General features: G+C 44.8%; 1 protein-coding gene across 1 annotated transcript; it reads left to right on the forward strand.

Annotated features, from left to right (window-relative positions):
* Window positions 1-12,621: 12,621 nt before the first annotated feature.
* LOC129152247 (ladderlectin) lies at window positions 12,622-15,069 on the forward strand. The gene is made up of 7 exons (XM_054732550.2): window positions 12,622-12,664; window positions 12,797-12,862; window positions 12,947-12,965; window positions 13,351-13,445; window positions 14,469-14,603; window positions 14,673-14,784; window positions 14,873-15,069. Exons 2-7 carry the CDS (start codon window positions 12,797-12,799, stop codon window positions 14,938-14,940), a joined length of 495 nt encoding a protein of 164 aa, XP_054588525.2. The 5' UTR covers window positions 12,622-12,664; the 3' UTR covers window positions 14,941-15,069.
* Window positions 15,070-27,298: the final 12,229 nt, after the last annotated feature.

Below are 27,298 nucleotides of genomic sequence, written 5' to 3' on the forward strand. Positions count from 1 at the left end.
TATATAGATTTTCTAACATCCTTTGTAAATATTCCATTTTTTTGTAATAAAATTCTTTATATTTTAGCGACGCAGCACTCTGCTTATTATTTAACCTACACACTACTTTTATTACTCCCCTCCTCATCTCTCCTAAAGAGCCGGGGACGTAATATAGGGATTTTAGAAAATAACAACACACTGAAATATTGCAATATTTAATGTTCAGTTATTAAATAGAAAATGCAGATTAAATATTTTTATTGAGGATTTACATGAAAACATTTACTTTATTTCTCTTGTGTGGTGCAACTGCTAGGTGGCAGCAGTTTTTACCACCTTCATTCTGATTGAACAATAAGATCTCGTGATAACATGGATTTGTTATTTATAGTAAAACTATAAATAAGTTCCAAACAACAGTAAAATATGTAAAAGTCAGTCAAATCTAATAAAATATGAAAAATGAGGCGAATCTAAAAAAGGTTTAAAAGATGAAGGTGATGTGAAGGATTTAAAAAAAGAGAAAAAGATATTTTATTTTAACAAGGAAAGTTATCTGTCCAGATGGAGGCGCTGTAGGACAAACAGAGGTGCCAATAAAACAAACGAGCTGCTGTAAGGACTCCTACTTAGTGTTTGCGAGGTGACAATACTTTAATGATGAATATAAAAGACTCGTTCTCACCGTTTTACTCAGGCTGAACTACAGCAACTATTCTCAGGTGCAATCTCACTACTGAGTGGTACAGGGGCTTTTGACCTGCTCTATCTCTGAGCTGGGCCAGTGCACCCATCTTTAGTGGACCTGGTGGTCCCGGACTCCTCCAGGAGCACCATATCAATACCCTACCTAGTGCAGACATCTGATCAACTTAGTCCACAGCAGCCCAGAACTCCTGGGGCCCCTTTTATCAACCGTACTTAGTTTACTCTCAGACCTATGCAGATTTCGTGTGTAGGAACTAATTTACGCATTGTGTGGTATTGAGCATTTTGTAGTCGTGCGTGGAAATGTAAGTAAGTAAAAGTTTATTTGTATAGCGCCTTTTACAGATATAAATCACAAAGCGCTGTACAACATAAGTAGGATCAGGGCAAATACCTCTAACCAATAAATACACCAGAAAAAACAATAGCAGTGATAAAATAGAACATAAAATCATGAGTATAAACAAAGTGAAGGTGTGAACCCGAACAAAGCCATCTTTTAGAACATTTAGGGAGGGAACGCCTGAATGAAAAGGTGAGTTTTTAGATGATTTTTAAAGACCTCTACAGTGTTAGAGAGACGGAGATTTGAAGGCAGACTGTTCCAAAGTCTGGGGGCTATAGTCTGAAAGGCCCTGTCCCCTTTGGTTTTCAGTCTGGTTCCAGGAACAGCCAGGAGGTTTTCAGATGTGGATCTGAGGTTCCGTGAGGTGGTGTGTGGGGATAAAAGCTCAGATAGGTAGCTTGGAGCCTGGTTGTTAAGATGAGTTGTTAAATGTTCCTAAGAAAACCTCAGACCATGCGTACAAACAGAACAAGGGAACCGCAACACCAAAGGTCTCAGCCATCCAAGCATGTTCCTCCTCCACAAATGATTTTACCCAATAAATAAAACAGCTGTGTCACATTATTGGTGCTAAAACACCTGCGACCGACAGGAATCTGACATTGTAGAATGGCTGATCTTGTGTTATTTTGTGATCACAATTTTTACTCTTCCCATTTTTAATCAGTTTTTAATTTAGTTTAATACATTTTTTTTCTTGTGAATCCTCATGATTTTGCATGAGACGTGGTATATAAAAGGTTGTTTCTTCTTCTTAATATTATTGTTATTGGAGGATTTTGCAGAATGTGATCTTTGGAGGAAATGCATCCTCCGTGAGCACACTGATCTGATTCCTGAATAAGATCCTTCCGGAGCTACGCTGTGATTTGGGACCCTTTGTGGAGTAACCTGGCCGTGGAACACTGGACCAGCTCCCTTTAGGGGGTCCTGGAGGGTGCGTGGGAGTTCGCCCAACAAATCTACATGTGTTTTGTGGATTTGGAGAAGGCGCTCGACCGTGTCCCTCTGGGCGCCCTGTGGGGGCTACTCTGGAAGTATGGGGTACCAGGCCCCTTGATGCAAGCTGTTAGGTCCCTACATGACCAGTGTCAGAGCTTGGTCCACATTGCCGGCAGTAAGTCGGCTTGGACTCTGCCAAGGCTGCCCTTTGTCACTGATTCTGTTCTTAACTTTTATGGACAGGATTTAGGAACAGCCATGGTGTTGAGGGGATCTGTTTTGGTGGTCCGAGGATCGGGTTTCTTCGTTTGCAGATGATGTGGTCCTGTTAGCTTCATCAGAACGTGATCTCCGGCTCTCGTTGGAGGGGTTCTCAGCTGAGTGTGAAGCAGCTGGGATGAGAATCAGCTCCAAAATAAGTTTTCTCCGCTGTGTGTCTGGGCTCTTACTTGAAGATGATAAGCTTGGTCATCCAGGAAGGGCCAGGAGTAGATCCGCTGCTCCTCCACATTGAGAGGAGCCAATTAAGGTGGACTCGGGCATCTGATTGTTTCTCCTGGACGCCTCCCTGGTGAGGTTTTCCAGGCACATCCAAACAGGGGATACCTAAAGGGAGACCCAGGACACGCTGGAGTCACTATGTCTCTCACCTGGCCAGAGAACACCTTGGGATTTCCCCTGAAGAGCTGGCCCAAGTGGCTGGGGAGAGGGAAGTCTGGGCCTCCCTGCTTAGGTTGCTGCCCCCGCAGCCTGGCTCCTGATAAGCGAACAAAGATAGATGAATGGCAATTTAAAATGTGTTCAAATAAAAAGTTTTATTTTTATATTTTAAATATCTATAGTTACGGAAAGGTGACTGAATGTAACTTGTTTACATCATTGTTAAAATGGAACATACAGTATTTACTTTAATTGCTAGGTGGAAGCACTGCTGCTTCTCAGTGAGGTCACATGTTTGGACCCCTGATGTGGCTTTTCTGCATGACTTTAGCATCTTCTCTTCATGCATGTATGGCGTATGTCCAGGTTGCCTCACACAGACCAAAAACATGCATATTATGTTGATTGAGGCTTTAAAGCATCACCTTAGGTGGACTCCACAGTAACAGGAAGAGTCAAACTGTAGCTTTCTTTGTTAGATTTTCAGATGGAAGTTTTTTTGTTTTCTGTAAGAACGTCTGAATTTTCTCTGAGTAATCAGGTTTCATCCCACAAACCAAAAACATGCAGACTTGTGTACTGGAGGATGAAATTGGCGCTGGGTGTGACTTGAGTGTTTCTGTCTTTACGCACAGGAGGGTTCTTCCTGAGACTCTTCTCTGAGCTTTGCTTCCTGCCTTCTAATTGGTCGTCTCTACAGGTTGAACTCAACCAGCAGAAATGGACGTATTAAAGAAGTCGGGGCTCTTCTAGACCTGTTGGCTGCCACATTGCCTTTTTTATGTCTGTTTGGCTAGATTTGGGGTCAATCCTTTTATTTTTTTTTTTACTTTTTTCTTTGTTTTGTTGTCATTGTTGGGGTACGCTTTGGCGTTCTCTGAATGTTGAATATTTTCAGTGTTTTTAAAAATAAAAAAAGAAAATTAATTTAAACACAAGTCGTCTTCCGTGCAGAATAAACAAACCCTTTGCCCTCCCAGAACAGCCTTTACCACCGTTGGCTTCGACCTGTCCCAGTGTCCCAGTCACAGGTCAGAATTACTGAGAGGTACTAATATAAGATGACTGAGTGAAAGCAGAACCTAACTGAATAACAACTGATTCAAAAATAGCTAGGAATTGATTTTTCTTTTCCATTAAAACAAAAGACATACGATTGGTGAGTTTCTTAGTTCTTTTCTTTTGTTATTGAGATAAATGCTCTGGGAATTTTCAGCCTCTATTAAAAAAGTTATCTTTCCTTTTATTGAAAGGTTAAGTTCAAAGCTACAAAAGAAAGCCTAATCCTTTTCAAACCTTACAGCTGCCAACTGTTTATGGACAGCCTGCTCAAGGAAGGGTTCTGGTCTTCCCAAACATCTTCCATTTAAGCATACTGGAGGCCACTGGGCTCTTAGGAGCTTTTAGTGCAGCAGAGATGTTTTTGTAACCTTGGTCAGATCTGTTCCTTGCCACAATTCTGTCTCAGAGCTCTTCAGGCAGTTCCTTTGACCTCATGATTCTCATTTTCTCTGGCATGCACTGTGAGCTGTAGGTCTTATATAGACAGGTGTGTGGCTTTCCGAAGAAGAAGAAAAGATCTTTTCTATAGCGCCTCTCAAGATAAAAATCACGAGGTGCTTCACAAAAACAAAAAATGTAAAATATAAAAAATGTTTTAGAAAATGATTAAAAATATATTTAAATGAGCAAAAATAGACAATTGTAGCTCTGGAGCTACGAGCTGTTGGAGTACAGCGGCTCGTCCGCATCACGGATCACGTTCTGGACCACAGAGTAAACCGCAGCGCTGCCATCAGAGCTCCTGATGGGAAGGTCCGAGCTTTGGTTGGAGAATGTCACCTTTGCATAGGAGAGGTCACTGAGAAGATCTGCAGCCTGAAGGAAAACAAGAACAAACACGGAGAAGCTAGTTTTCACACCGACAGCCCAGACTGGTGCATCCTGTCATGTTTACCGTTTACATCAACATCTTCCTCCTTCCTCCACCCACATCTCACATGCGTGTGTGTGTGTGTGTGTGCGCGCGCGCGTGCGTACGTGTGTGTGATCAGGACCGGAGATCCTGGTGCAGAAGAAGGAATATGTAAACAAAAATGATGTAAACAGAACATTTATGCAAAGTTCTTCCTAACTAATAACATAATGTCTGTTTGGACACACACCCATCTTTCAAACATCAACGCTGAGAGGAGATCACGTGACTTTTGCATCAGGAGCTTTCTAAGGTAACATTCTGCCCCGGGACACCAATGAAACCCTGTAGATTATTTCAACACCACAGAAAAGTACCAGATCTTACTGTTTAAATCCTCTTCCACTCACGTTCATGCTTGGGGTATTTGCGGGACTGGTTACTTACTTTTCTGTGTTGGCCAGAGCTGAATCTGTGTTCTTCGGTGACCCCTCACAGCCTGAAATATGAAATAACCTAACAACAGCAACAATCTATACAAAGCATTGAGAAAATCCACCGACACTAAACATTTTTGTATGAAGTCTGAATATTTAAACTCACATAGAAAACAGTTTTATTTGCTGCTGAAAGAAACGGGCAGAAACCCACCGGGCTGAAGCAAGCTGAGCTGAGTTATGTGTAAGTCTGATTCTGGCCGCAGAGAAGGTCCGAAACAGAACGGCAGTGTAACGGAATGGAATGACTGTTTTCCACCTAAAAGTCATTTTTCCCCTCTCCTCTGACACAGAACTAGTCTGCATGAGATATGTTCTCAAGGTCTCATGCATTTGCTCTAAACTGCTTCCTTTCCAGTCCAAGAGAAGAATGAAGAAAGGACTCTCTCCTTTTAATAAATCAAAAAACTCTATTTTAATAAGCTAATCAAACAAAATGTTAGTCAATAATAAGATGTGACCAATCTGTGAAATCAAAATATTAATTACTTTATTATAATCCTATAGAATATAATAAGTAATGTGACTTTAAATGTTTCCACTAGGACTGATCTCATGTAGCGTTAAGACATGACACATTACTTTTACTGATCCAATCAGAATCTGACAGATCTGACGGAGGCGAACAACATTCCACACCACACCATTCTCCGTCTCATTTCACCTTAGTAACACCATACATTTAGTGTTAAAGTTAGTCTAGTTTTAATTTGTTTAGTAATAAATCTTTAAACTTTTAAAACCTGACTCTCTTCTGTTGTCTCTGAGTTAATACGACGTGGTTACATAATCCCTGCAATAAAAAGTTCCAATCATCTGGTTAAAAAGTACCCACAGATCCATAAGGTTGATTTCATATTTACTATGGAATCTTATGGCTCATGAAATAACATGTAAATTAATTCATTACAGCAGGAGGCAAACATGGTTCAAAACATGAAGCTTCATGTTCTCAAGTCTTCTTTCACCTGCTGTTCATCTAAACCGCTTCATCCTCACCGGGGTCAGCAGCTCATTTATGAAACGTTATGAAGCAGCAAGTAAAAACAAAAGGTCTTTATTTTAAAGAGCAGGGTCAGGAAATAACACATGTAACATAACAGGGACCAGGTCAGAACCAAGAGTCAACAAGAACACCTGGACTGAACCTGCTATAATACGGAGGAGAGGGATGAGACAGGGAACGGGTGTGGCAGTCACCTGAGGAGTGAGCGGTGCTACGAGACACAAGAGGAGGAGAACTAAAAACATCATCCATCCATTTTCAGCCGCTCATCCAGAGTCAGGTCACGGGGGGAGCAGCCTAAGAACGGAGGACCAGACTTCCCTCTCCCAGCTGGGCCAGCTCCTCTGGGGGATTTCCAAGGCGTTCCCTGGCCAGGTGAGAGACATATTCCCTCCAGCGTGTCCCGGGTCTTCCTTCATTTCCCCTCCTGGTTGGACGTGCCCGGAAAACCTCACCAGGGAGGCGTCCTACTTAGATGCCTGAGCCACCTCAAGTGGTGAGGTAACGGTCACAATGAACCAAAACAACAACATGCTTAGAAACTAAAAGGCTGGAAATATGAACTGAACTAAACCAGCAGAGTGACTAACTGATGACAACAGAACCTGAAGACTAACTGAAGGCCAAAATAATTATAAAACTAACAAGATCACAAAGAACAGAAGTGCACATGGAGCTAAAGAACTGGGGGAGTATTTTAAATAAAATATAATATAAATAAATTGTATGGTAAAAGATGTTTACGGTAAACAAAGCTAGAGGATGAGAGATGTTACTGCTGTGGTGCAAAAACAATAAAGTTTTTAAAACAGCACCTAAATACTAAACTAGATGAAAGAAAAACACCTGCAGGTCCTCCTCTGAAGAGCTCTGAGTTGTGTTTTTCTGCATGACGTCCTTTTACCTAAACATAAATATTATTCACATTAAACCAGTTCTCTGATCTGCTGCTAAACAGTGTGCCTGTTTATTTCTCCGTACAGACGTCTGGGACATGCCCAGCCCCGCCCAGCAGATGGCAGCATCATGACCAACAGACTACACCAGAGAGGTCCACAGTCCTGGACAGTGTTTGATGGACAGTGTTGGGAGTAATGCGGTACAAAAGTAATTAATTACTGTAATGCATTGCTTTTTGCTGTAATGTGGTAATGTAAGGCATTACAGGGAAAGAAAATGGTAATATTTACTCGGTACAATTGTCAGTAACGCTGTAATTACAATGCATTTTTAAACCCAGAATCAAGATGTGTTCCTTAAAAATTCAAATTGCGCTAAACCCGAAGAAAGATCCAGTATGTGCATATATTACGTCATTTATGGACTCAGCTTTGCGGGCAGAGAAGACGCCGCGGTAACGGCTCAACTACACCAGCTGCGTCCTGCACGCGGCCGCTGCAACATTCACAAAATCGCTCCACCAAAACAAAATAATTCACTTGCGATCGTTCATATCAGCGCATATTCTCTGGTATTTTGTGCTTTTCTGACGTGCTTTGCCTCAGCTGAGTTCATAATCTGTGCCCCGGTGATTTCAACTCATTACTGCTGGAGCGCCGCGCATGTGAAGATCCCTTTGGCTGATTAGTTAGAAAGTAGGAAGTCTAGGAAACAGTTTTTTCTGGAAGAAGGAGAAAACATGCAGCATGCAGGAAGGTTAGAGAGAGAAAGGGCCGGAAATTATTCAAATAAAATAAAGAAAAAAAGAAAAAAGTAGGTAGATTTACCCCCAATACACATTTTTACCAGTGAAAAGCTATAATATATAAGCATTTAATATTTATACATGTGATAGAATCAGATCACCCCAGAAGTCAGTCCCACATCCAGGGTCGTTTCAAGGCATTTGGGGACCAAGGCAAATATAGGCTTGTAGCCCCCACCACCTCACTCCCTGCTCAGTTAATATAAGATGGCAGCGTGCTGAGAGCACATATTGTTGTTGCTTTTATTTAATAAACAATCATTTTAAAGCACTGTTATTATATCTGACTGTTTTTAACAGCAATCCTAGCTTAGACACCACATCACTTTCCACATATATGTCATGAGCTCACTGAGCGTCAGATTAACAGATTCATACTGAAGTTGTTTTGGTGAAGTAACTTAAAGTAATGCAAAAGTAGTGTAATGCCTTACATTTTAAAATCAGTAATATTGTAATGTAATGAATTACTTTAAAATGAGGGTAACAAGTAATAAATAATGCATTACAGTTTTGAAGTAACTTGCCCAACACTGCTGATGGAGATGCTGTAGTATGACCCAACCAGGACCTTCATCTTGTTTTTGTAATATTCAGATTAGTTTGATCTGAAATATTTAGGAGTGATCATGAAAACTAGTAAATCTAGAAGGGGGCAAATACCTTCTGGTACTTCTGTGCCTGAGGCAAACTGCTACAAAAACTGAAGTTCTGTAAGTTTTTGGTTGTTTTAAAGCTCAGTTTCTCAGTCACCTGTTACTTTTTCTCTGGATCCTGTTCTGCATTCTGGTCCTACCAAGCTCTCCTGGTTCACCAACGTCTCTCACCAGGTGAAGAAGGCATTGCAAAGATGGTTGTTTCTCAGGAAGCTACGTCCGCTCCACCTGCCCAGCTGCTCATCAGTCACTACCTTGATGAAAGCCTGACATCCTGTGCAAGAGTTGGTTTCCACAAAGTTTTCTGCTTCAGCGGTTTTATCATTTTTGTCACTTTTTTAAATATATTTTTACCAGTTTTATAGAAAAAATAAAAACTGGCATAATGATGTTTTGCAGTGGAGCAAGTTTGGACTCTTTGATCTGTAGTTGACTGGAGATGCACGACAGAAGATGACAAAGTGTGTGAACAAGCCCTGAGATCCTGTTTGAGAAATCCGCTACAGAAGAAGGAAGCAGAGAAACTAAAATAAACATGAAAGTGTTGGAGACACAGAGGTGTTAACAGAACGTTTATGCAAACAGCTTCCTGACAAATAAAACGTAAAACACTTAACGTCTGTGTTTGGACACACACCTGTCTTACAAACAGCATCAAAAGAGAAGATCATGTGACTTTTTTATCTGGAGGTTCTCTAAAGTCAGATTTAACCTGGCAAGCCAGACTAAATATATCTACACTCAGCTAAAGGATTATCAGGAACACCACACTAATACGGTGTTTGACCCCCTGTCGCCTTCTGAACGGCCTTAATTCTACGTGGCGTTGATTCAACAAGGTGCTGAAAGCATTCTTTAGAAATGTCGGCCATATTGACAGGATAGCATCTTGCAGTTGATGGAGATGTGTGGGATGCACATCCAGGGCACGAAGCTCTCGTTCCACCACATCCCAAAGATGCTCTATCAGGTTGAGATCTGGTGACTGTGGGGGGCCGTTGTAGTACAGTGAACTCATCGGCATGTTCAAGAAACCAGTTTGAAATTATTGGGGCTTTATGACATGGTGCATTATCCTGCTGGAAGTAGCCATCAGAGGATGGGTACATGGTGGTCATGAAGGGATGGACATGGTCAGAAACGATGCTCAGGTAGCCCGTGGCTTTTAAACCATGCCCAATTGGCACTAAGGGGCCTAAAGTGGGCCAAGAAAGCATCCCCCACACCATGACAACACCACCACCAGCCTGCACAGTGGTAACACGGCATGATGGATCCATGTTCTCATTCTGTTTACGCCAAATTCTGACTCTACCATTTGAATGTCTCATCAGACCAGGCTACATTGTCCAGTCTTCAACTGTCCAATGTTGGTGAGCTGGTGCAAAGTGTCACCTCTTTATTCTATTTGTAGTGAAGATGAGTTGTACCCGGTGGGGTCTTCTGCTGTTGTAGCCCATCCGCCTCAAGGTTGGGTGTGTTGAGAGTTCACAAATGCTTTGCTGCATTCCTCGGTTGTAACGAGGGTTGGGGTTAGGGTCTTCTATCAGCTTGAATCAGTCGGCCCGTTCTCCTCTGATCTCTAGCATCAACGAGGCATTTTGGCTCACAGGACTGCCGCATACTGGATGTTTTTCCCTTTTCACACCATTCTTTGTAAACCCTAGAAATGGTTGTGGGTGAAAATCTCGTCTGGCACCAACAACCATACCACGCTCAAAATAGCTAAAATTACCTTTCTTTCCCATTCGGACCTTCAGTTTGGAGTTGAGGAGATGGTCTTGTCCAGGACTACACCCCTAGATGCACTGAAGCATCTGCCATGTGATTGGTTGGTTAGTTATTGCATTAAGTAGAAGCTGAACAGGTGTTCCTAATAATCCTTTAGGTGAGTATAATTTAGTCTGGTTTCACTCTATGGACGGCTCTCGGTCGTGGGATGGGTTCCACCGCTGTCTTTCAAACAGTCTCCACATGCTACTGGACAACGAACAACGTGACGTAGTCACCGCAACAGATGTCGGTAAACGAGGCAGTCTGTTGTTGAAGAAGGTGAAAATAAACCCTTTTTCTGAATAAAGGACTTAAATACATCAATCTGCTCCTGATTTTAATGAAGCCCATGTCCAAATAGTCCAAAATTAATGTAAAAGCTGTTTAAAACGAGCTGTCACCATCTTATTTCACATCAACCCGCCCACCAGACCAAAAACCATCCCTGATTGGCCCACAAAGTGAATAGAGCCCACAATAGTGCGCCAATCACAGCGTTCTATCTGTTTGAATCCCCTTTGGAGAGCTGTGATTGGCTAACCAGAATGCGTCTAGGGGCCGCAGAGGTTCCAGTGGAGCGTTCCTGGACCAAAAGTTGCAAAGCAAGATTTTGGTCTAGCTCACCAGGCTGTTAGGTTTCTGCTTCGGGATACTAAAGCCTTTTCCCAGGAACACCACAGAAAGCAAAAAACTCTGTGGGCTTGGGAACGGCAGTCTCGTCGAGCTGCACCAGGCCGAGCTGCACTGAGTAATGCTCCTGCAAAAACAGCTTCATGAATACCTGTAGCTTATTCTGACACCACATGAAGGCACCAGACCTCATTCTTTTTCTATGGCCTTTAACCTTTGTTCAACCAGATGAGTGGAGTGAGAACTCCAGGATCTGGCCAAGAGGCAGCAGCAGCAGACACAGTTAGCTTTACACTAAAGAACAACCGGTAGACAAGATAACAGCGATCAAAATCTGATAAATCAGTCAGACATAAAGACAAAAGACTGTTCTCATATATGTACAAGCAATCAGAACAGCTGTAAAACAGTCTCTAGTACTCAGAAGCAGGAACATCGATCAGAAACTGTCGATCACCATGAATTATTAAGGTAGATAATGGACTGAAGACAGTGAGCTTCAGTGACTTTTGCAGCTCGTTCCAGTCGTTGGAAGCAGCAAGCTTGAACGAGGAGCGGCCAGAGGAGGTGCGAACTCTCGACGGGGGCGACGGTAACACAGGAGGTGCTTGTCCGGAAGATTGCAGCTTTGCAGATTGCAGTGTAGCTCATCCCCACCAGGGTGTGAATGCCTGTTTGAATGGGTGAATGACTGAATGTGTTGTAAAGCGCCTTGGGGGGTTCCAGAACTCTAGAAGGTGCTATATCAAATACAGACATTTACCATTTACAATCTCGAGTGCTTTCTCCCTAAAGGAGTGTGTCCTTGTCAGCACGCAGGGGTCCAGTCTTCAGACATCGCTGTCCTCTGGGCCCCAGACGCTGGCCCCCCAGAGTCCGCCTTGGCCTGCCTTGGGCGTCGGATCAGGAGCAGTGTGGGCAGACACTTCAAACCAAACGTGACAGGAACATCCCTGTTAGTAAAACTGTATTTCCGTGGTGCTCTCGCTAAACAGCTAAGGAAATAAAAGGCTTTAAGTTGTCGTGTGTTTTGTCTTTTAGCCATTTCAGTGTCTTTTTGTTAAAATAGATCATTTGAATTCTTTTGAATAATTTCATAATCTTTGATGAATATTTAACATTATGAGTTAAATACGAGGCTGCGCAGTGGCGCAGTGGTTAGAGCTGTTGCCTTGCAGCAAGAAGGTCCTGGGTTCGTTTCCCAGCCTGGGATCTTTCTGCATGGAGTTTGCATGTTCTCCCTGTGCATGCATGGGTTCTCTCCGGGTACTCCGGCTTCCTCCCACAGTCCAAAATCATGACTGTTAGGTTGATTGGTCTGCCTAAATTGTCCTTAGGTGTGAGTGTGCATGGTTGTTTGTCCTGTGTGTCTCTGTGCTGCCCTGCGAAGGACTGGCTCTCTGTCCAGGGTGTACCCCGCCTACTTGCCCGTTGACTGCTGGAGATAGGCACCAGCCACCCACCCCCCCACCCCCCCTGCGACCCTGCGTGGACAAAGCGGGTTCAGAAGATGGATGGATGGATGGATGGAGTTAAATACAAGAGTTCTTATCTTTATTTGGCTTTAGTTACAGGAAGCAGAGACATTATTTACCAAATGGAAAGCGCTGTTGCTACATAGAATGGATTCGAAACACCTTAGACTAACAAATTTACTTTGACAGTTTAAATTGTGGACTTCTTTCCTCAGGAATTTCTTATGGTCTGCATGCTTTGGAAATATTTGACTAGTGGTGAGTGACACACACACCGAGGAGCTAAAGGTATATAAATGCTGTGTTTTCATCCCCGGAGCATTCAGTCACCAGCTACTGCTAACCTCTTCAGCTGATCATCACAACAAGGTAAAGCTGGTTATAGCGGCACTCTTCATTTAGATGGTTGTTATAAAGCATTAATGAGTACTTTCAGCCTTTATTATTTAGGATGTTGAGCTTTTGCATCGGGTTTCATCGTCTCTAATGACTTTTCCGCAGATGGCTTCAGGTCTGTCCTTGGCTCTGCTCCTCTGTCTGAGCTCTGGGCTCTGGACTGGAACGGATGTAAGTTTAAATGTTCAGACACGATTCTGATGAGAGACGCTTTCTGTTGTGAGTCAAACGAACATTTTATTTTTTCATCTACAGGCAGGATGTCGAATCAGAGGTTGGTGATTCTGACTTTACAGGTTTTACAGACACAGGGACACATTTCTCTGTGCTTAGGCCACTTTTGCACAACAGAAGTCTATGTGGGCCAAACTGAGGACCAGTCATCGTAGTTTTGACTACATCTCTCAAGTTTAATGAATTATTTTCTCACTCAGACAAAACAACTGCCATGAATCTTTGCAGCAACACATTTTACACACGCTTACGTACTGTTTTGTGTGTGTGTGTGAGTGTGTGTGTGTGTGTGTGTGTGTGTGTGTGTGTGTGTGTGTGTGTGTGTGTGTGTGTGTGTGTGTGAGCATAATTAACTTTTCTATAGAATCCCACTTAAACAGAACCAAAGTGTTGACACTGATCCTGATGTGCATGACCTTCTCCAGCTGCTGATGCTGGCGACTGCCCTCCTGGTTGGAGTTGGTTTGAAGATCGCTGCTTTGTGTTTGTGAAGGATGCCTTGGACTGGGCTGCAGCTGAGGTGCTTTACTCACTTATCAACTTAAACTTTTTCCTCATGAATCCTTTTTTGGTCATAAAATCACAGTTTCGTGACTTTTTAGTCATTTCTGTTTGATGTGGTTTCTATATTTTTATGTTACTGAGTCATTTGAGTTAAATACCGATCATTTGCGTGACATGAAATCAGTGTTTGTGTTTAAAATGAACTCGTCACGATGCGGTGTCGGTGGTGGTGGACCCATGTGTGGTGGAGCTTGACCAGGAGGCAGAAATGCAGCTCAGGTAAAATAAAACAGATTTAATGAATCATGGCAGGTAGGATGAAACAGCAGGAGCAACGTAACAGGGTGAAAACACAACAATGACCTGACAAGGGATAAGTGCAGAACGGGGGTATAAATACACAAGGATTATCAGGAACACAAGGGCAGGATAACAAGGGGCAGATGAGTCCAATAAGCAACTAATGAGGGGTAGACGGGACCAAGAGTCAGAGGGGTCGGAGCAGATCCTGACAGAACTAGTCCAAACTACAGTTCTTACATTTTAAAATGAGTTAGTTCAGCTCCTAGTTCATAAGGACGCAACAGCAGAAGACCCTTGGAGCTGGACCCCGACTCACAATCCTCTGATCACGAGGCAACTCGCTGTACCTCCTGAGCTACTGCTGAGTAGCCCAACCCTAACCCACAAATCAAACAGGAACAGAAATGGCTTGTATAGCCCCTCTGATCTGGACAATGGTCCAACAGTAGATGGGCGTGGCTTAGGCTCTCCATGGCGGCTGCGTTTGTGGGTCTACCCTCCATAACTCCCGTGGTTAACCGGACTACACGGACATGGCTCCGTGGAATCTGGAGTTGTTGGAACTGACAGAAAACGCCAGAATGAACGCGTTCACCTGATAATATGAACAAGTTCATTGAACTTGTTCAGGCACAACTCTACGTGTAATCATGTGTTTATAGAGCTTTTAATTCCTCATTAGTATTAATCCTTTTCTTTTGCTTTTCATGCTCTCGTGTTTTCACCTCCTTCTCAGAGATACTGCCTCTCAGTTGGTGGAAATCTGGCCTCCTTCCACAGCACAGCTGAGTACAACTTCATCAGGGATCTGATCTTGAAGAAAACTGGAGCTCACACAACCTGTTGGGTTGGAGGCAACGATGCAGCGAAGGTGAGCACAGTGTCTCTGTGGTTTCTGCTTGGACTGGATACAGATGACTCACATCTGCTGCTGCTGTAGGACGGTGTGTGGATGTGGTCCGACGGCTCAAACTTCGACTTCACCGCCTGGCACGCTGGCGAACCAAACAACTACGGTGGAAGTGAGAGCTGTATGGACATCAACCTGAGAGGTAATGATCTTGTAAAAGAAAACTGCTGAAAGTTTCAGAAATGATTTGATCAACTTTACGACTTTCTCGTTTTTATGTCTTTCAACAGGAGAAGATTATGTCAACGATGAACGATGTGCTCTAAGCCTTCCTTTCGTCTGTGGAAAACACGTCTAGCTGGCCTTCATTGTCCCTAAAAGCTCAACGGTGTGACCTTCTCACTCGCGTCACCTTCAGGACATCAAGCCTCGATGATGTCACACCTGCTAACAAATCATTTAAATAAAGATATTTCTGTCTCGTCAATCTGGCTCAACCGTCTCATTTATCTTTGTTATTAGACCTGAATGGATCCTTAAGAACGCTTTAAAGAAAGAAACGAAACAAACGTTCTTTACATTTTAGTATCAGACACACCGTTCTACGTCCACACTCGTTTATTTTTATTATAGTCTCTGTAAAAATAGCACGTGTAAACAATGGTGTAGGCTCCAAACACGACAAACGGAAAGGGGTTGATCCTCATCTTCTTCCTCCTCCGTTCTGCCGTGTGTGCAGGCGTTGGCTCCAGACCGTCGCCGCCGCAGCAGAGGGGACCTGAAGATGATGCTGATCCTGAGACCAGTGGACTCTTCTTTATGAAGCAGCTGAAACCTCACCTGTTCAGGCTTCTGTGGGACTTTCTCTTCATTCATTCTCCACGTTTTCTGCCTCCCTATTTAAATTGTAATTTTTTCATTAGAAATTTTATCATTTCGTTCTTAGTTTTTCGTAATGTTGAACTATTTTTGTGCTTGTGAAGCTCCTTATGACTTTTCATAAAAGGCACTACATGAAGTTTCTTTGTAATAATGAATATAGTCTGTGTGCATTTGCCCTGATGTTCTGACTAGTCGTATCTAAACACTACCAGTAAGTAAACAACCCATAGGAAAGAGGGAAATCAGTGGATCCTGAGGAAGGTGGAATAGGTAGGGAGTGTAGAGGTGTTCAGGATGGAGCCTCTAGGGGGCGCCGGGGGACTGAGAGTGAGAGAAAAAAGGAATGTGTGCTGAGGCAGGAAGATGAATAAAGGAAGTCTTGTGAAAATTAACGTGTGGCTCCGTGGTCTTCATTTCATCAATTAAAGACTTCTACATGGTGTCAGAAGAAAAGAAGGACCTATTGTGATTTGGCAGAGCAAGCTTAGTTGCAGAACGAGGGTGTAGGAAGATGACGGATCAGATATTCTCCATCGCACTTCCGGGTAATTTCAACTTTGAGCAGCCCAGCTCCTGGCCGCAATGGATAAGACGGTTTGAGATGTTTCGGCGGGCGTCCGGACTCGATGGAAAAGCGGAGGATTATCAAGTCAACTCCGTGCTGAACGTGATGGGGGACAGGAGCGACGACATCCTCGGCACATTACCGCTCTCTGACCAACAAAAGGCAGTGTATGCAGACGTGACAAGAGCCTTTGGGGAACATTTCATCGGTAAGCACAATGTTATCTATGAACGGGCCAAGTTTAACAGTAGACAGCAGCAGCAGGGCGAGTCTGCAGAAAATTTTATCACGGATGTGCATAAATTAGCAGAACACTGTAAGTTTGGAGCTTTAATGGAGGAAATGATAAGAGACCGCATCGTGGTTGGAATAAGGGATTCCAGGCTCTCAGAGAGACTGCAGTTAGACCCAGACCTGACGCTGGCTAAAACCATAACCCAGGTCAGGCAGCAAGAGGAAATAAAAAAACAACAGCAGCTGCTGCGAGGGGGCCACACCGAAAGTAAAGGGGCTAATGTGGATGCCATAAACACCAATAGAGGGAGACCACACTACAGACAGACACCTCCACGCAGGCCAGAGCAGTTCATGTCCATTCCAAAAGCCTCAGATAAGAGTCATTATGAAGAAAAATGTAAGAGATGCGGCAAGGGCCCGCAACACCCTTGGAAACGGTGCCCAGCCAAGGAGGCGGAGTGTCGGAAATGTAAAAAATAGGGACACTTTGCTGCAGTTTGCAGATCATCACAGAGAGTGGAAACATTAGTGGAGAGCGACCCAGAAGAGGACATAGCTTTTATGGGGTCTGTTAATACTGATGAGACTGAGGAGGAATGGCTGAAAAAACTCAGTTTTAATGGAGAAAATGTGACGTTCAAACTGGATACAGGAGCTTCAGTCACAGCGGTTCCAGCTTCTATGTATTCCGAAGTGCGGGATGGCAGCTTGCTGGCACCTTCTAAAAAGATTAAAGGTCCTGATAACTGCCCTTTAAAAGTCCTGGGGGTCATGAGAGCACACATCAAATCTGAAAAAACAGAAACAAGACAGGATGTGTATGTGGTGTCAAACCTAGTGATGCCTTTAATGGGACTCCCTGCCATAATAAAGCTGAACCTGATAAAGCAGGTAGCTTCAGTCCAGCAGGAGAAGCAAGAAAAATGCCATCAGTACAAAACTATGTTCCCAAAAGTGTTTACAGGCCTTCGGAAGCTGGAAGGGGCATATAAAATAAAACTGAAAGAAGGAGCGGTCCCCTATGCTCTCTCAGCCCCACGCAGAGTCCCTTTACCTAAGAAAGAACAAGTAAAACAAGAGCTAGAGAGGATGGAAGCAATGGGGGTTATAAGGAGAATCGAGGAGCCTACCGCATGGTGCGCCGGGATGGTGGTGGTTCCCAAGCCAAACAAAAAACCCCGCATTTGTGTGGACCTCACTCGACTGAATGAAAATGTGTGCAGGGAACGTCACATCCTACCTGCAGTGGATGATACGCTGGCTCAGCTGGAAGGGGCAAAAGTGTTTTCTAAATTAGATGCAACATCTGGGTTTTGGCAGGTGCCTCTACACAAAGATTCCCAGCCATTAACAACTTTTATTACCCCTTTTGGCCGATATTGCTTCCAGCGACTCCCTTTTGGCATATCGTCTGCACCACAACATTTTCAGTTGAGGATCTCGCAGATCATTGCAGGAGAAAAAGGAGCGTTGTGCCACGCGGATGATATTCTAGTGTTCGGCAAAGACAAAGCGGAACACGACGAACGGCTACAGCAGGTGCTTAAAAGATGTGAGAAGGCTGGCCTAACTCTCAATGAAAAATGTGAGTTTTCGGTGGAGAGAGTGAAGTTTCTAGGACACAACATAAGTGCAACAGGAATCGAGGCAGATCCGGATAAAATCAGCGCCATTGAAAACATGCCCGAACCACGAAATGTGGAAGAGGTCCGCTGTTTCCTGGGGATGGTGAATTATGTCGGCAAGTTTTCATCCAGCCTACCAGCCCTCACGAAACCTCTGCGAGACCTGCTAAAAAGTGACAGCACATGGACGTGGGACGCTCAACAGAGGACAGCGTTTGAAAAGATAAAAGAGGAACTGAGTTCTCCCCCAGTGCTGGCACAGTATAGTCCCACAAAGGAAACAATGGTGTCAGCAGACGCGTCCTCATATGGACTCGGAGCGGTTCTTTTACAGCGGCAGGCGGACGACAGGTGGAGACCTGTTATATATATATCACGGAGCCTGACACCAACAGAGGTACAATATGCCCAGATTGAAAAAGAGGCTCTTGCTGCAACGTGGGCCTGTGAACGACTCAGCTCATACCTGCTAGGTTTGGAGTTCACAGTGAGAACCGACCACAAACCTCTGGTCTCCCTGTTAGGTTCTCGAGCCTTAGACGACCTACCACCAAGAATCCTAAGATTCAGGCTCAGACTGCTGAGGTTCAACTACAAAATTATTCATGCCCCTGGCAAACAGCTTGTCACAGCAGATGCTCTCTCCAGAGCTCCTCAAGGACTGGAGGACAGAGAAGCCAATAGTAGCTTGCAGCAGGAATGTTGTATGTATGTTGACCACATCCTACAACAACTTCCTGCCACAAAAAGTAAATTGGCTCACATCATGGACGTTCAAAGCTCCGACAGCGTTTGTAAACAGCTGAAAACATTTATGGAAAAGGGCTGGCCCTCCAACAGGAGGAACGTCCCAGAGCACCTTCTTCCATTTTGGCCCGAAAGGACTGGTATTCATCTGGCGGAGGGCCTGCTTCTCAAAGGCAAGAGGATTTTGATTCCAGCATGCATGCAGACAGAATTGTTGGATAGGTTGCATGAAGGGCATCAGGGGGTGACTAAATGTGTGGCACGTGCACAAGAATCCCTGTGGTGGCCGGGGATAACACGACAGATCAAAGACATGGTGGAAAGGTGTGAAATCTGCTGCCAGTTTTCACCACCAAAGACAGAGCCACTGATGACTACGCCTCTACCACCACGCCCTTGGCAAAAAGTAGCGGCTGATATCTTTCAGTGGAAAAACAGCCATTATACTGTGGTTGTGGACTACTTCTCCCGATACATCGAAGTAGCCAACCTCCCATTCCTCACAACAGCTACAACGGTGGAGCGGCTGAAGGTGATCTTTGCAAGATTCGGTGTGCCGGAATGCCTGGTGACGGACAATGGCCCGCAGTTTGCTTCCTCTGACTTTAGTCTGTTTGCCCAGGACTATGGTTTCCGGCATGTGACCAGTAGCCCTCGTTACCCTCAGAGCAACGGGGAAGCAGAGAGGGCCGTCAGGACGGTCAAACAGCTGCTCAGTAAAAGTCCAGACCCTCAGAGGGCTCTCTTAGCCTACAGAGCTACACCATTAGCTCATGGACTGAGTCCAGCGCAACTGCTGATGGGGAGGCGGATAAGGTCCATAGTTCCCACAAGCGTTGAATCCAGCCTGGCCGAACCTTGGAGCCTTCAGGAAAAGGGATAAAGAGTTGAAGGAGAGGCAGAAGAATTCGTTCGATAGGAGGCATAAGGCCAAAGACTTACCAGTTCTGATTCCGGGCCAAAGAGTGTGGATTAGAACATCACAGTCCACAGCTACGGTCCAGAGTCCGGCCTCAACCCCAAGGTCTTATGTAGTGGAAACCGAGCGAGGGAGTTTTAGAAGAAACAGGGCTCACCTGACTGTACTCCCTGAGACAGAGCTGCCCTGCTCTGAGGAGCCGGTGTCAGACCTGACACAGAGACTCCCGGGTACCACTGTGACCAGGTCGGGAAGGGTTTCCCGCCCACCAGAGAGACTGGACTTGTGAATATTTTCAATTTAGTTGACCCCTACATTTAAAAACAAAAGGGTGATGTTTCTAAAACAAAGGTGTTTATGTTAGATTATATTGTTAAACAAGAGTTCAAAATGCTTGGTTGTAAACACTGGACTATAAGTCAGGTTTCTGTTAGAATGATACTGTTATGTTGAGTACAAGGTTATCTTACAAGTAAAGAGTTTTTCAAGCTAAAAGGGGGAGGTGTAGAGGTGTTCAGGATGGAGCCTCTAGGGGGCGCCGGGGGACTGAGAGTGAGAGAAAAAAGGAATGTGTGCTGAGGCGGGAAGATGAATAAAGGAAGTCTTGTGAAAATTAACGAGTGGCTCCGTGGTCTTCATTTCATCAATTAAAGACTTCTACAGGGAGAGCAGAATAAGGAGACGGTGGTGAAGGTCACACCAAAGCCAGCTTGAACAGGTGAGTTTCTGCTGCTTTTTAAAGGAGATCACTGAGTCCACTGATCTCAGGCTCGGGGGGTGGGGGGGTGGGGGGTGGGGGGGAGTTCCAGAGTCTGGGGGCCACAGCAGCAAATGATCTGTCACCTTTGGTCTTTAGCCTGGTGCTGCACAACAGTAGGCTTTGATCACTGGACCTCAGGGACCTGCTGGGGGTGTAGGGACTGAGAGTCCAATTAGTGTCATCAAACACAGCTGGACTCTGATGAAGGTGTAGGAACATCTCAAGGATGATCAGAAGAAATGGAAAGCACCTGTGTTAAATATAGGAGTGTCACAGCAAAAGGTAGGAATACTTAGGACCATGTGATATTTCAGTATTTCTTTTTAAATAAATCAACAGAAATTTCTACAATTCTGTGTTTTTCTTGTTAACTCGCTGTAAATATATATATTCAGGGAGTTTCTTGTTTTTTGTTCTATCGCGAGGCCCTGGGAGAAGCGGGAAGGCGGAAGGAGCGAGAGTTCTGAATGACAATAAACGGCGACACTGAAAAATAAACGTGTGGTTTATTAAACTTTACATGGTAGCAGAGGATGGTTTCCAACTATAGAACGCCGCCTAAACTCGACGAAGCCAGGTCATACGAATGCTGGAAAAATGAAGTTAGTATGTGGAGACTTGTTACTGATCTGGAAAAGAAGAAACAAGCACTCGTGGTGGCGCTGGGGCTTGAAGGACAAGCCAGAGAGACTGCTTTAGAGATATCCGCAGAGGATCTTAACAAAGATGACGGTAAGGAAACCTTGCTTACAAAATTGGACACCGTTTCCTGAGAGAAGAAAAAGATCGAGCTTATGAAGCATATTCTCACTTTGACGCGATATCTAAAGACAGTGCAAGTGCAATTTCAATGGCGGACTACATTATAGAGTTTGAACTAAGGTACAACCGTATAAAAAGTATGATATGACTCTACCTGAGGCTGTACTAGCATTCAAGCTCCTGGACACAGCCTGTCTCAATGAGAAGAACAGACAGCTAGCACTAGAAGGCAGGAACATGCAGCAGTGCCTGGCTTGGGTTCAGGGGCCTCAGGTAGACCTTGGTTTCTCTGCTGTCCCATCACAGGGGAGGGGGAAGTCCAGGAGTGGGAGGACCCAACCTTTCCTGGATGTCCTAATGTATGTCTTATATAATCTGGAAGTTGTGCAAATGTAGGGATGGGCGTAGATATTCTGCTGGGGTGGGGCTGGGTTGGTGCCCTCGGACTCCGTGAGGCACTGTGATGCTGCTGCTTTGGGTCCTGGCAGGATGGGCTGGGGTCTCCATTTTCTGGGTGGCATTTTGACAACAGAGGTGCCTCTTGGGGCCAGTGGGGGAGCTGGCTCCCCTGGAGGGCTAAGCCCAACCAGCCATTCCTCCCCATCCCCACACATTTCTCTCCTGCTGCTCCCTCACATCATCACACAAACATGCACATAGGACCTTAGGGGGTGGACAAGTCAGGGAGTGCAGGTATGGACCCCATTTTCGCATTCCTGTGGCAACCTGCCCCCCAATTTTATTTGCACCTTAAACACTTCCACCAACGACATTCCACGCAAACACACACTTAGGGCCTTGGGAGTGAGCACATCCAATTTTAAACTGCACTTAGACACCGAGGGCTGTGGGTGCAAGTGGGGTGGTGTGGTGGCATCAGCCTGCATAGGCCGGATGATGCCCGCACTGCCCGCTCACCACAGCCATGGAATACACCTCATCAACACACACTAACACCATAATGGAGCAGGCGGAGGGAGACTAGAGGTCTTAGCACACCTCTGTTGTCACTTGGCTTCCTGGGGCTGGAGGCTAGGAGGGAGATCTGGCTGTCTGGTTGGGGTCTGGGGTGGTGGATTGCTGTGCTCAGCGTTGGGCGGGGGAGCCTTCTCATCAGCACCCCAGCAGAAAGGGTTGAACTCTGGTAACCGGTAATGGTTGTACCCCATGTGCAGCAGTACCGGGACCAGAGTGAATAGGGTGTGTATGGGGAGCATGAGTGGGTGTCCGGCATGCATTTTTGTAAGTCTTTAGTTGTATGTGTATGTGTGAGCATGAGGGAGGGAGTGTGTGACTGTGTCTGTGTATGACTGTATATGTCAGGTGGGGCCTTTTGGGCCATTCCCATCTGTACCGGGTCGGCCCGGGCCGGGTAGCCCCAGTCGGCCCCAGCCTGGCCCGGTTGATTCCACACATCCTTGCCTTAAGCCCATGTGGGCTGATTCTACCCACCAATCAGAGGCTTGCTCTAATGGAAGGTGTGAATTTGCTGTCAGCAGTGGGTGAGTTAGCCCTGGTCGGCCTGAAGCAGACCCCCTCGAGAAGAGGGCTGAGAATGAGCCTTGGTTGGCCCGGAAAAATACCAGGCCACCCAGATATGTAAATAACCTACGCTACCTGGCCCGGGCCGACCCGGTACAGATGGGAATGGCCCATTAGACTCCTCCCTTCTCCTGGGACTTCTTTTGATGATATAGATCTTCGTCTCCCCTCTCCCTGCCACACCTGGTGTGGAGTGCGGTACTTTGGTCTGCCTGGGTCGTGGCTCCCGGGTCACGGAGTTTAAGATTTTTGGCATCTGCCTGACCAATCCCGGTGGCTGCCTGGTAGGGTCTGGGTCCCTGGGCTCTGCTGGGTCCATGGCGGGGGTGGTCGCCCCTGGGTCCCGGGCTCGGCTGGCTAGAGGGTGGGAGGCTACGGGTGGGCCTGTGGGCTTTCCGCCGATATCTCCCGGGACTCTGCCGCCTGCTGGTTGTGGCCCTCCGGGGCGATCCTCTGCGCCTCTCGAGGGGGGCAGGGGCTTTTCCGGTCGCAGTCTCCCTGGGGTTCCTGTGCTCTGGGGCAGCTCCTGGATCTCTGGGACTTGGAGCTCCCTCCGTCTCCTACACATCTTTGGGGGGCAGATCTGTGGCCCCTCACACGCTCTATTGGACGCTCCTATAGATAAACCTTACATAAACAAGCGCGTGTACACACACATGTGTTTGTGGTGAAAAGTGGCTGGAAATTTATGTAAAAGATCTCAGTCAAAACCAGATTCACAAGCTATTAAACACAGAATCTCCAAGCTGCAAGTCTTTCAGATTTGGAGATGGCCAAGTGGTGTTCTCCAACAAAAAAATTAAGATTCCAGCTAAAATAGGCCAAACAAAATGTCATATTGAAAGTGAGGTTCTTCCAGTTGATATTCCCGCTTCTGAGCAAGATGTCACTAAAAAGGGCAGGGACAATCCTGGACATGGAAAATGACAAAGTTGTCATGTTCAAACAGCAAGTGCCTCTTGAGCTAACTACTTCTGGACACTACTGTGTGGACAATAGGGATGACAATGATGCAAAAGTGAGAAACAATGAAGGTGATGTGCTTATGTTCACAGCAGAGATGTCATTGAAAGAAAAACATAAAGTCCTACTGAAGCTACGTAAACAGTTTGGCCATGCATTCGATCTGCTGACCGGTTATAAAGACTAATCCAAAGCTCTGGAAACAAGGATAAAGATTGTTCAGTCATTCTGCAGATCGTTCGTGACTGTGAAATATGTCAAAAACACACCAAGACTAAGCCCAAGCCTGCTGTTGGTCTGCCCTTGGCTTCAGAGTACAATGAGACTGTGGCGATGGATCTGCATGAGCAGGAAACCGGGAGTATGGAACCTACACATCATTGATCACTTCACATGTTTCAGTTCTGGAAACATTGTAAGAAGTAAGAAACCTGCAGAGACTGTCAACTCTTTCATCCACTCATGGGTAAGAATCCATGGTGCACCCAAATGGATCTACACAGACAACGGTGGAGAATTCAACAACGAAGAAATCAGAGACATGGCAGAAAAGTTCAACATAGAGACAAAAACCACAGCAGGATACAGTCCTTGGAGTAATGGTTTACTGGAGAGGCACAACATGACACTGAGATCCTTCTGAAGGTAAAAAAAGAAAAGAAAATGACTGTCCTTGGCAAACTGCTTTAGACTGGGCTCTTATGGCCAAAAATTGTATGATAAATGTACATGGTTATAGCCCATACCAACTTGTATTTGGACAAAATCCCAATCTACCCTCTGTCGGTAGATAAACCACCCGCTCTAGAGAGCATTTCCATGACTTCTAGAGTAGGACAACACCTAAAAACATGACATGCTTCTAGAATAGCTTCCACAGAGGTGGAATGTTCAGATGGAATAAGAAGAGCACTACATAAACAACTCAGACTAACAGATGAAAAGTATGAGACAGGAGATAAAGTGTACTACAAACGAGTAGACAGTACTGGATGGAAAGGCCCAGGTGTGGTGATTGGTCTGGATGGAGCTGTGATGTTTTTGAGACAGGGTGGGATTCTAGTTAGGGCACACCAGTCCAGGCTACGCAAAGTGAACATTCAAGATGAAGACAAACATGTACAGCTTACTGTTCATGATGAAAATACCGAAAAGGAAATGGCTCACACAGAGATGATCGATAGTGCAGATGATGACCTGAGTAGGAACAGGGAAGAAGAACTCACTAGAATATAGAGGCAGGTGAGACACACAACCAAGGAGACATACATAATGAATCAGAGAGTGATGTAACAAGTACTGGATCTCATAATGATATAATGCTGAGCAGGTCAGATGATAACATTTACAAACACAGATGATGGTGCTCATCGCACAGCAAGAGTTTTAGGCAGAGCAGGAAAGGCAAGGGGGCAATATAAAAACTGGTACAATGTACAGTATATTGCACCAGCTAACAGTGAGGGACAAAAACAAGCGTTTAGATATGTCTCAGGTTAACAATCTGGACACTGAAGTTGAAGGTACAGATGCTGATGTATTGATCAGCAAAGACATTTCTTTTGATGCTGCTAAACAGCAAGAGTTGGAAAACTGGCGAAGTAACAATGTTTATGAAGAAGTTACAAACAATGGCCAGAAATGTATTTCTACAAGATGGGTCTGAACACTGAAAGAAACAGCTGATGGCATTGTCCCCAAAGCGCGTCTCGTGGCAAGGGGCTTTGAAGAGGTTAATATTCATGAGTTACAAAAGGATTCTCCCACATGTGCCTCAGAGTCGCTCAGGTTGTTGCTAGCGGTGATCCAAGTGGAAAGTTAATTCCATGGACATCAAATCTGCCTTCTTACAGGGAATGGAACTCTCAAGGAACATTCACGTTCGTCCACCTCATGAAGCGTGCGTGAAAAATGTTTTGTGGAAGCTAAAGAAATGTGTCTATGGATTTGCAGACGCTTCTCTCTACTGGTGTAACAAAGTTAAGGAAATCCTGTTAAACACTGGTGGTAAAATATCACAAGTTGATCCTGCAGTGTTCTACTGGCAGAATGAGCAGGCTGAAATAACAGCTCTACTGGCAGTGGCGGAGCTTGATATGTGCAACATGTGCGGCCGAACAGGGCGGCAGTCTGGAGGGGGCGGCATTTAATTTCTTTTTTTTTTTTTCTTCCATCAACCGATACATCAACAAAACATAGAAATCACATGTTCTTCATAATAATAATAGTGATGAGTGATGATAATAATAATATTTCTGTAATAAAAGCACAACAAAGTCATTGTTTGCGTTTATATTGGGATTTTATTGCGCCCCCTTGTGTCCGCCGCGCCTCTGTAGTGCGCTCTATAGCGCCCTTCATCAGGTGGGGGGCGGAGGGATCTCGGAGAGTGATGATGGAGGGATACAGGTACCGTTTCACATATCACCACTCACAAACATAATGGAGAAGAAGCGGTCGAAGCCATCTGGTGCTCAATTTCGGAAAAAAAGAAAAGAAGAGGGGGAGAAACGAGGAAAAGATGCCGGTATGCATCTCTTTATTATTTAGTTGGTATTTTTCCCGCCTGTCCCCCAACTTATTAACTAACCTCTCTGATCTGAACGTTTTGCATGGTGCTATGATGATCCCTTCAAATGTCTTTTGCTAGCTTCTTACGTTGCATGTATTTAGAACTACTTCCAACCGCTAGCTTTTCCTTTGTCAAATGAGCTTTTATGAAAAGCTAAGAGTGGGAAAACCGAAAGGCTGATTACCAAACGCTATCAAATTAAAATGAGTCTTTGAGAATTTTGCTGAAGTACATTGACGGCGGGCGGCAGGTCTTGCGCCGGCGCCATTCGCCTTTCTTTTTGGACTCGGGAAATGAGCTACGTATTTACCCCACGAAAAACGGAGCGGCAGCGGGCCGCTGGAGGTGCCCTGCTAGTAAGATCCCGTTTATACTGTAAACTGCCATAACATAAAAACTATAATAGCTAGAGCGGTCTTTTTTTAGCTGAAAGTTGAGACTGTCTCGCCTTTCAGCACTGTACAAGTCGATGATGTCATCGTGTTGTGTTAAGTGTGCTGCACACCGCGGCTATGTTAACTCACAGTGACCTTGAAGCAGTGTGGGAGAGTTGAAGAATTTAACCAGTTAAAATGGATTCATGGATATTTAATCAATAGTTGTGGCTCCTCTGGTCATTTAGTTCTTTGTATGCCGGAGACATTTGCTGAATAAGGAAATAAAAACTTAAAATGACAAAAAAAATTAGGGAAAAACACTTGTTTTGTATTTTATCAATTATTAATGATTAATAGATTGTTGGTGTTTTAACTTTTGGTAAAGGAAAACACACAATTTCCAGGCAGCCCCAGTCTGGAGAAGTGATGGTGACATCAGCCGTTAAAAATAAATAATACTCTGAGGTTTTTATGAATAATTTGTACTTTTACTTCAGTATTTCTCTAACACCAGTACTTTTACTTGTAAATGAGTAATATTTTAGCAATGTAACAGTACTTGTACTTGAGTACAGATTTTCAGAATTCTTTCCACCACTGCTGAAAACTGTAAATGCTCATTGTAACATGTTAATTAAAATGCTTAAGCAACAGACGTGACATGAAGATTGTATTGTTTGTTTTATGCAACATCAGGAGCCCTACGCAGATATTTTGGGATGACATCAGCTGCCACTGAGGAACAGCCATCTACCTCCACTGCTC

This window comes from Nothobranchius furzeri, chromosome 9 (assembly GCF_043380555.1).
Source record: "Nothobranchius furzeri strain GRZ-AD chromosome 9, NfurGRZ-RIMD1, whole genome shotgun sequence".
NCBI classification, from domain to species: Eukaryota; Metazoa; Chordata; class Actinopteri; order Cyprinodontiformes; family Nothobranchiidae; genus Nothobranchius; species Nothobranchius furzeri.